This window comes from Sinocyclocheilus grahami, unplaced genomic scaffold (assembly GCF_001515645.1).
Source record: "Sinocyclocheilus grahami isolate Dianchi unplaced genomic scaffold, SAMN03320097.WGS_v1.1 scaffold869.1, whole genome shotgun sequence".
Classification (NCBI taxonomy): domain Eukaryota; kingdom Metazoa; phylum Chordata; class Actinopteri; order Cypriniformes; family Cyprinidae; genus Sinocyclocheilus; species Sinocyclocheilus grahami.
In genome coordinates, this window is record NW_015506048.1 from 167,515 (window position 1) to 177,527 (window position 10,013).

A 10,013-nucleotide genomic window follows, 5' to 3' on the forward strand; every position below is an offset into this window, starting at 1 on the left:
ATGTTATATTTTACATCATTTATCTCAGTGTCTCCTCCACATGTGGCCCAAGACACTGGGATAAATGATGTAAAATATAACATTTATATCCATGCATTTACAAACTCTGTCTGCTTAGATACAAAGGTGGAAAACTTTAATCAGTGTAACATACAGGGAAAGACTTTACCATTCAGAACTGTGATGTGGCTCTGTTGAGAGTTCCTCTCTAGTTTTTACTTTTTAGGACTGTTAGTTGATGAACACAATACATATTCTTTTGTGTGAATGCAGCTGATCTGGAATTTGTTGAAATATAAAGCTTTTGAAGCTGTGCATAGAGAATGTCAAAATGGGAATGTTTAAATATACAGATCCAAGAAGAAGAGAAATTTGTGATCAGAAAACAATGAAACCTTTGGCCTCCCTAACAGTGACTTAATCAAAGTCACAAGATGACAGCATAGCTTAAAAAGCTTCTAGTAGAATGTCACGATTTTCAAAAACGGAGCTGACAGATACTGAAACACCACTGTAATAAAGTGTTACACGTCAAATTGTCAGAAATGTAGCACAATTAATGAAAATGGATAAGAAAGAATAAACTCGCATGCACCCTTCAAATTAACCATCACTGGCAATGGCTTTTACACAGAAGGTAGTCCCAACAGAATTACTCCTTTTCTTAATTTCACTGTTAACAACACCAATTAACACCAAAAATACAATAATTATTTTATAAAACATTTAATTTAATTGTTTGTTAAATCCAATCTTTACATTGTAACAACGCTAACTGTGAAATACACATGAATAAATACAAATAAATAAATGAAATCACATCCCATAATACCCCTGTGATGTATGCTGAGAACATGCAGATTTGGTTACACATGAAAACGTAATTAAATATATATTTTAAAAACTAAAAAAGTAAAATTTTAAGAGTTTGTTTTCGCCCTCACGATACATATAGGCTATGCAAACATTTGATGATTTATTAGAAGGACTGTTTAACGTTTTATTTAAACTTTTGGAAAGTTTAGGAGCGCCACGGCAAATGAAGAATGACCCGTTTGCAAGGTTTGTTCATTTGTTAACAATTTAGTTGTATGCTTTCAAGTGGATGAATATTTTGGTGGGGCACTTACCCACCTGCCCCTTCAGAGGAACAGCGGCTGCCCTTAATTAACAGCCCATGGTCGAATATTAATATTAATGAAGTTGACAGAACTAACGTTGGTGACGTTCTATGCTCATTTCGACATTCCCTCAACAAAAAGGGGCTGTGATGTGTGGGAGTGTTTTCAGACAGCAGCGGTGTTATGGGGGGATGTAATGTGCACCGCGCCCTGGAGACTCAGGTACCCGCAGGGCTGCGCTCCATCGCTTCCTTGTTTGGACGCGTATAGCGGGCGGCGCTTTGGGTGTGGATCTATAAATCTAGCGGATCACTGCAGTCTGACGAGAGTCTAACGGTCCTCTGCTTCAACTCCGCTCACAAACATCAGGAAACATGAACAAACTCTTGCTCGGAATCTTTGCAGTTGCGCTTTATTTCGCAATGGGTAAGATACAGATTTGGTATTATTTTCCTTCGTGGCAAAGCCTACACTCTACAAAATGCTGGGTTGTTTTAACCCGTTGGGTCAAATATGGACTAACCCAATTTTTAGGTTAAAAATGTAATTGAAAAATTTAACCCAACAGTTGGGTTAGTCCATATTTGACCCAAAGTTGGGTTAAAACAACCCAGCATTTTGTAGAGTGTACTAAACGATATGTAATTAGTTCACACTGTGAATGTAACTTTGAATACCAACTACAATTGTAGATCAATTGTTATTGTAGATTATTTGTTGCTTATTTCTGGTTGGCTTATGTGTGTGAGGAATGAGCTACTTTCATTGCACATTATTCCAGTCATTGTGGGACATAGGGATGTGAGTCACGAACATATTAAATTTAGAAGTCTGTGGTTTATGAGTCATTCTCCTATGAGTATTAAAGTATTGCTTCTAATGATTTGGGTCTTCATCAAGCTTCTGAAAAGGAACATTCTGGATTTTGGAACTTCTTTTTCTTCTTAATAATGCAGTAATGTAACTTGTTAGAATATTGTGTTGGGAAAGCTGGTTTATTCATGCTCTTGCCCACTTGTGGATGTGTGCTTGTTTTTGAGAGAGACACAGGTTAGCTTGAGGCAGAGAGACCCACCCAGTTCGCAAAAGAACATGGCAGAACTTGCCCACTGATGAACCAGTCAGTTTGCTTTTAGACCACAGCTCTGTAGTTTTAAAATCTTGGATCATATTAGATAATGTAATGTAATCTCACTTTGTTTTTTGGTTCTTGCTCGTTTTCTTGGCTGAAATGAGAACTGGGGGGGGGGAAACACAGAAGGTCTCAACTAAATATCTGCCTAACTGCAGATTATCACACACCCAAAAGCACATAACATTTCCGTACATTAGGACTAAGTACACTTCATCATTTGCACTTCATTATCAAACACTGAGTCTTTTGCAGTGCTAGTCATTCAGAGAGATTTGGTTAAGGATGGACTTGTCCCTACCAATTTTAGGTTTAAATTTAAGTCAGACATACTGGTAAGATAAATTAGAAGTGAAAAGCAGAAGAAAATTACATTTACATTAAGTGCCTGTGTAAAGACAAATCTGGGAACAAGACTAGGTGAGGATTTAAAGAGTAGAAAACATTCTTTGTCCCCAGATGTTCTTGTGAAACCAAATGCCACCTTCAAATACCAGGCGATGCATTCTTTTTCTCACAGATAAAAACAGAAAATGATGGAAAATGCACTCATTCTGTCAAATTGAGGGATTATTTGTAGAGTATCCTCATGGGAAAATGGGTTCAAAAAACAAGCAATATAACAATATAGCGAGTGTTTATACCAGGGGGCGCTGTTGATTCAGTTATCAGATAAAAAATAAGTTACCCTTTAGAAAAAGAAAAAAAGATTACCAACACTATTTAAGCATACACTAGTAAAAAGAAGCATAAAAAGTGGATTTTTTTTGTAGCTGATGTTTTTCTTGGCCATGTAACATGTTGCCTCAAGGGGTATGATAAGCTTTATACTGTTTGTATTGTCTCAGTAACTAACAAATGTTCACTCCTCCATTTTACAGCCCAGTCATTATGGAAAAAGGCCTTTTAATTATAATATAGTTATATAGTCTAAACCAGGGCTGGCCCGTCCTGTTCCTGGAAATCTACACTATAAAAAATGACAGTGAATTTAACGGTAAAAGACTGTAAAAATGCTACAGTAAAAACCTGTTAAATGATTAACGGTAAATTCCCCTACTATATACGGTGAAAAACTGTATTGGACATTATATGTATTGCACATTAATTTTACGGTAGTATACCATTTTTTGAAGTGAAAAGACCGTATAATTTACAGTGAATAACCGTAAATTGACATTCCCAGAATTCCCTGCGTTACATTTCAAATTTGATGTTTTTTTGTTGAAATAACTATGTTTCTTCTTAGTTTTTTCTTATCAGTTTTGTATATTAGGGTTGTGTGTTACACCTAATGTTGTTAAATTAATGTTTATTGCATTATTTCAGTTTCATGTGTGTTACTGTGATGGTGTTTAGTGTTTGTGTGAATGACACACTGTGCACCTTCTAGCGATGTTATTATCTAAAAGCTGCTTGTGATGTGCTTTGGTTCATCATGTTACTTTCTCATTACCCCTTGCTTTTGGTGGATGTCAGTGTATTACAAAGGTACAAAACAGATTTCAGTACTTTATTAGGTTAGTATATTAACATTATATCAATTAATGAAATTACGGTATTTAACTGTAAATTTAAGTTCAAACCTAAAATGTTGTTCCCAAATTTATAATGGTAAAATTCCAGCAGCTGCCATTTTTTTACAGTGTATCTTTTTGCAAAGTTCAGCTCTAACCCGGTTCAAACACAACATAACCAACTAATTAAGATCTTCAGGAGCACTTGATCATTACAGACAGGTGTGTCAGATCCGGGCTGCAGCTGAACTCAGATAGAACAGGACTGGGCAATCCTGCTCTAAACAATAACATAAAATCACTATGAAACTAAGTTTGGGTTGCTTGTCCAATCCAGTCCTCAAAGAGTAGAAAATGTGTACTTATTTGTTAAATAAAGTTCCTGCCAATGCTATATTCTCTCATAAAGATGTATAATGAACAAATTAACTTTATAGTATTTATTCATATTTGATATATATTGTATATTTAATGAACCGGACTCCTTCCTCTCCTTGCAGTGCAAAAATGCTAATAAATGTATCGTCTGATGCTTCTGATAACATTCAGCTGCTGAAATGCAAGCAGCACCTTCAGGCAGCAGCCTGGGGCGACATGCTTTCAATCACTCTGCATTCTGATCTTATCAGCAACACATTCACATATCTCAGTATATACGTTATCACAATTAGTGTTTTAGTAAACAGAAATCTTCAGAATTTCCCGTGAGAATTTTCCAGAAGCGCTCTGTGTTCTTTAGCTAACCCCTGTTTGACTGTGAACAAACAAACCAGGTAACGTTTTACACAAAACTGTGAGTCACTGTGGAAAACTGTTTGCCAACACATTTTCCATGGCTTTCATTTTCCATATTGAAACGTGGAATCTTGAAGAGACGACGCTGTCTCAGCAACCGCTAGGTTGGTCACCAAAGGACTGTTTGTTCTGAACAGTATCAAGCAGCTTTCTGTGTCAAAGTCTCTGTAACCTCCACCCACCCTTACAGCCTGCTCTAAAGAAGATCAAATGATCCGGTGGAAAACAGGTTCAGCAGGGATTTATGAAAGGCATTTCACAGAAAGCAGGAACGAACATCATAATTAGCTGAACTGTCACAAAGTCAGGTTAATGCTTGCCCAGATCTTACAAAACCAAAAATAAGCCTGAAGCACATATGAATCATCATGCATGTTGGAGAAGGAGAAATTATGTGTTTATTTATCTCAGTCAGTAGTAACTCATTGTGTAGCAAAGTGGTGGATGAAAGAGTTTAATGGTTCAGACAATTAGCCTCTTCACCTTGATTGCCTTTAACCCACTCGAATGGTTTGCTTTAACTGTTTCATGTTTCAGAACCCTGTTAGTGAACTGTGACTGCAATTCTTGACTATACAATATGGAGCATTTGCTATATGATATGTGTATGTTTTCACTGTGTAAACTTGAACGTGTATGTGTGTGTAGACAGGGGGTTAGTGTAGCTGTAGGTTGGGAGAAAACATTTTTCCAGAATGAAAAAGTTAGATTACAAAAAAAAATAAAAAATTCCTCAAAGATAAAAAATGATTTCTAAATATAGGTAAATAAGGTTTTGGTCTATTTAGTGGTTAGTCTGTAATTGTTATTTAAAAAACTAGAAACTACTGCACAAGAATCCCTGATGTAATGAAATGCTGTCATATAGAGATCCAGATAAACATGGGTGGGTGTGGTGGAAAGAAGGGTCACTCCTGTAATCCCTGATCCTTAAAAGGCTTTAACTTCCACCCAGGGTGTGACCGAAACCAGTCTGTGGAGATTTTGTTTTCTTTTGTAAGACTGTCAGCTATATTCAGATTCTGCATGTGTGTGTGTGTGTGTGTGTGTGTGTGTGTGTGTGTGTTATCTCATTCCAAAATGAAAATTTTGTCAACATTTCCTCACTCACTCACTCAACCGATGGGTTACAAAAGTCAACATTTAGAAACAGCCTTTCTGTATTTTGGGCTGAACTAATATTGTAGATGAACTCTTGACTACATGCTTAAATGTCTGTGCAATTCTTCATCTCTCTGCTGCTGTGAATGACATCATTTAGCAGAGTTGAGTATCGCGCCAAAGAAACCAGACCAGTACAGCAAGGTTTTATAGTGTTTTTTCTTCTTGTTACGTGATCAGATTCTGCATGTGTGTGTGTGTGTGTGTGTGTGTGTGTGTGTGTGTTATCTCATTCCAAAATGAAAATTTTGTCAACATTTCCTCACTCACTCACTCAACCGATGGGTTACAAAAGTCAACATTTAGAAACAGCCTTTCTGTATTTTGGGCTGAACTAATATTGTAGATGAACTCTTGACTACATGCTTAAATGTCTGTGCAATTCTTCATCTCTCTGCTGCTGTGAATGACATCATTTAGCAGAGTTGAGTATCGCGCCAAAGAAACCAGACCAGTACAGCAAGGTTTTATAGTGTTTTTTCTTCTTGTTACGTGAATAGTTCAGGTGCTTCACATAACTCGCAGAATCTAGAGCACACAGAGCAGATAGGGTTGTTGAGAAATGATGAGAATGTTACTTATGTTCCTTATTTGATCAGTGTGAGAAGCGTGCAAAACAGGCCATTCAATAACTGTGTATTACTTTTTATACTGCAGTAAGATTTGAATACATTTCATGATGGATACCACATTACTGACAGTTTACATTTTCCATGAATGTTTTATCTCTCAGGTCAGGCGCTGCAGTGTTATGAGTGTAAACTGGGTTTCTGGAAACTTTGCTTTACAACCAAAAAGACGTGTGTGGCTGGTGAGCACTGCTACAGCGGGGTAGGGAAAGCTGGTAAGTTAATGCTCTTTAAAAGCCATTGAACACCTTTTTTATGGGATTTTGAAGCTTAATCTGTTTTTCTTTCATCTCTATTTCAGCTGGATTAGTGGATATTAAGAAAAAAGGATGTCTTGAAGTGTCCAGATGCAACAAAACTGAACAGGTGAATTTCCCGTCCAACTCAAGCACCCAGGTATACCAGATGACGAAGACGTGCTGCTCTGCTGACCTGTGTAACTCGGCTCCGGGTCACTTTCACGTGTCTGCCGTCAGCATGGCATTCGCTGCCATCAGCTCTGTGTTCACGCTCAAATTCCTCATCTGAGGAGGATTAGTTCAGCTCACACACAATATATATATATACACAACATCACTGAGCAAATCATGCATACTAAACAAGCCAAATTAATTTGTTGCAAAACCATTTATGGAATGATTACTCAAAATAGGTCACACACTGGAATATGAAAAGTTTTCAGTAAATTTCCAAGTAGTGATAAGTTCAACATACCATCAATTTAACATTTCTCTACATAGAAACATAGCAGGGATTAATTTAATGTCAGCAATGAAAACTATTCTGGCTATAGATAAGCACTTCACCCAACTAACATTCATTAAAACCAGCAATATACAGTTTTTAATACAATTACACATACACACACATATGTCAGCATGCAATCAAACAGATTGTTTTACCTTTCTTTAGGGGCGTTTGAATGATACCCTTAATAATAATAATAATAATAATAATACCCTAAATAAACCTTTTTTGATAGCAGTTTGCTGTGTATTTTTATTATTTTATTTCTCCTGATGTCTCTGCGTTTCACTTATATTACATGGTCTCCTAATAAGACCAGAGGGTTTGGCTGTCAAATCATAATTGCATGAATGAAGCTTATGAAATCATTTAGTTTAAATGTTGGGGGGTTTATCCGATGTATTGTACATGCCTATTCATTTACACAGGACATTCTTCATTTTTAAACATAAGGTTCATCAAAGCCATTTTTGTAAAATTTGTAAAGCTATCAACGTGGTGTTTTTATATTTTGTTGATTTGTTTGGTAAAGATGATATTCTTTATTGAAATAAATGTACGAAAAGGGCAAGAATGAATGTTTTTCTGGAGGTCTGCCGTCAGTAGCCTCCACTGAACGCTGTGGCCTGCTTTGACAAATGACCTGTTTTAGTTGCCATCATGATGTGTGTATAAATTGCAAATATAAGAGCAATAAAATTGTTTATCTCCTGTGGTTTGTTATTGATGTCTGTGTCCTTCTTGAGTTTCACAGTGACTAGACGAGTCCTGCAAGTTCTGTACTGTGTTCTGTTTGAATGTATTCATGAGCTGACGAATATGACCGCTTACTTTATAAGACGTAATACTTGCGCAAGGCAGCATTAGTCAACAATCAGCAGGTATTTATTACATCAGTATCGTCAGCCACTGACTCATGACACACACGATGCACAATTTAACCCACAACCTCCATTTTGACAAAACTTGTTATACATTGGCTCAGATCCACTTAAGCTATGATGTTTTGTCGCTTACACTGACAGAAATTCACATGTGACAATGGCCAAACCTTTTTTTTTTATTACATCTTATTTTATAATAATTTTTATTTAAGATGCAAGACTGATAACTTGAATCATGTGATGAATGGCAACATTTTTTGGTTTGCTTAAAGCTCTCTCTTCATGTGATTTGAAGATGGATTGACTATTGTGACGAATACATCCTAATATGCAATCACATGATTACTTTTGTTTATGTTTTCTTAGATACAGGGAGCGGCTCATTTATTCTCTTTCTAAACTTAACTCATTCTCCCCTACAAGAAAATTGGGTAACACTTTATTTTGACAGTCCACTTTAGATATTCTTCTAACAGTAAGTAACATTGCAACTACATGTCAACTAGCAGTCATTGGAGTATTAGTAGACTGTCTGCTTAATATCCTCTAACACTTTATTTTGATGGGTCCACAACATACAACACACTGACTATGAGAAACGTATTCTACTAACCCTAAACCTAACCTAACAGTCTACTCTGAGAGTTAGTAGACATGTAGTTGCAAATTAATGAGAATTAGTTGACATGTAGTTACTTATAGTTAGTAGAATGTCTAAAGTGGACTATCAAAATAAAGTGTAAACGAAAAATCTAATCAAAAATCCTCTAACAGTAAATGCGTTTTAACTGTTCAGTGTACAGTAACATGAGCTATGAGGGGCAGATTAACTTTACTAGTTTGTGTAAAGAAAATAGTTCTGCTAAAAAGATCCTGAACTGGAGCAAAACTTCTGTTGTCCATGTTCTGCCCATTGCTGGAGTGAGATTCGGGACAAACATGAAACTAATGAACAACCCCACTGTCAAAACCTGAGACGGAGGGTCTGGCATTGTGTATTTACAGTGGGTACGGAAAGTATTCAGACCCCCTTAAATTTTTCACTCTTTGTTATTTCAACATTAATAGCATCAATGACATTAACCTATTTAATTCAAATATACAGATGTCAATATTTGCTGGAAAAGGCTTCAAATGAACATAATTTACAATTTTGTGCATGCATGTTTTTTTTTAGAGCGTGCTGGGAAAATTAAATTAAAATATGTATTTTTACATTTAGCGTTGAGGCTTCAACAACACTACCAACGTGTTATCAACCTATCATTTTCCACTTGTGGGTACTTTATGCTCAGATATATTGAGACAATATATTAATTTATTATATTGAGACAAAACAAAAGATCTTGATTTAGGAACACAGTGTACAAAATCACAGTCACTGCGTGTCTACAGCGCGTGTGTGTGTGTGTGTGTATGTGTGTGTGTGTGTGTGCCTACTGCATTACTACTTCATAATACTACACACCTCCTTTTGGGTACATTTCTTTTCAATGTAAGAATATTTTCTTTCAGGGTGTGGGTTAGGGTTTGTTACAACATTTATAACCAACTATAAACAAAAAATCTACAATCTACGTCTACAAATTGTCCCAATTGATATAATTAATTACATGTGTGAGTGTGTGTGTGTGTCAATAATCAGGTATCTCTTAACTCCCCAAACCAGATTGCTCTGTTCATTCTTCACATTCATATGCGTCTTTCCACCTGCACATATTCATTGTCTCCCCTCTGTCTAAAAAACCCCACCCTCTCTATCACGGCCATATATCTGGACAGATTCGGACCAGCATTCAGTGTGCCTGCTGTCCTCCGAAGAGTTTCTCTGCTGTCAGAATTCAGTTCTGCTGAACGCGTCGTCAACATGATGATCAGAATTGTGCTTGGAGTCATTGCAGCGATTGGATTTCTCACTCTCAGTAAGTCTACAGAGAAATAGGTCCTTTTTCATCTCCTCCCTTAATTAATGACATAATTCAGATTCTTTAATGCTTTTAAAGAAGCATCTTCTGCTCTCCAGGCTG

At 36.5% G+C, this 10,013-nt stretch overlaps 2 protein-coding genes across 2 annotated transcripts in view; both read left to right on the forward strand.

Annotated features, from left to right (window-relative positions):
- The first annotated feature begins 1,312 nt into the window (after window positions 1-1,312).
- On the forward strand, window positions 1,313-7,825 carry LOC107563338 (sperm acrosome membrane-associated protein 4-like). The gene is made up of 3 exons (XM_016248188.1): window positions 1,313-1,547; window positions 6,460-6,570; window positions 6,657-7,825. The coding sequence occupies exons 1-3, from the start codon at window positions 1,496-1,498 to the stop codon at window positions 6,881-6,883; spliced, it is 390 nt and encodes a 129-aa protein (XP_016103674.1). The 5' UTR covers window positions 1,313-1,495; the 3' UTR covers window positions 6,884-7,825.
- A 1,936-nt stretch (window positions 7,826-9,761) lies between these two features.
- LOC107563346 (ly-6/neurotoxin-like protein 1) overlaps window positions 9,762-10,013 on the forward strand; it is a 3,381-nt gene continuing 3,129 nt past the window's right edge. The window contains exon 1 of the mRNA XM_016248201.1: window positions 9,762-9,908. Coding sequence (XP_016103687.1) covers window positions 9,854-9,908 — 55 coding nt within the window. The 5' untranslated portion in view covers window positions 9,762-9,853. The remainder of the gene's footprint in view (window positions 9,909-10,013) is intronic.

Bases quoted from the DNA above. Each gene is read 5' to 3' on its own strand.
- LOC107563338 (XM_016248188.1), top strand. From the start codon at position 1,496: ATGAACAAACTCTTGCTCGGAATCTTTGCAGTTGCGCTTTATTTCGCA. The intron at 1,548-6,459 runs GTAAGATACAGA...TTTATCTCTCAG, and splicing joins TGCGCTTTATTTCGCAATGG to GTCAGGCGCTGCAGTGTTAT. The intron at 6,571-6,656 runs GTAAGTTAATGC...TCTCTATTTCAG, and splicing joins CAGCGGGGTAGGGAAAGCTG to CTGGATTAGTGGATATTAAG.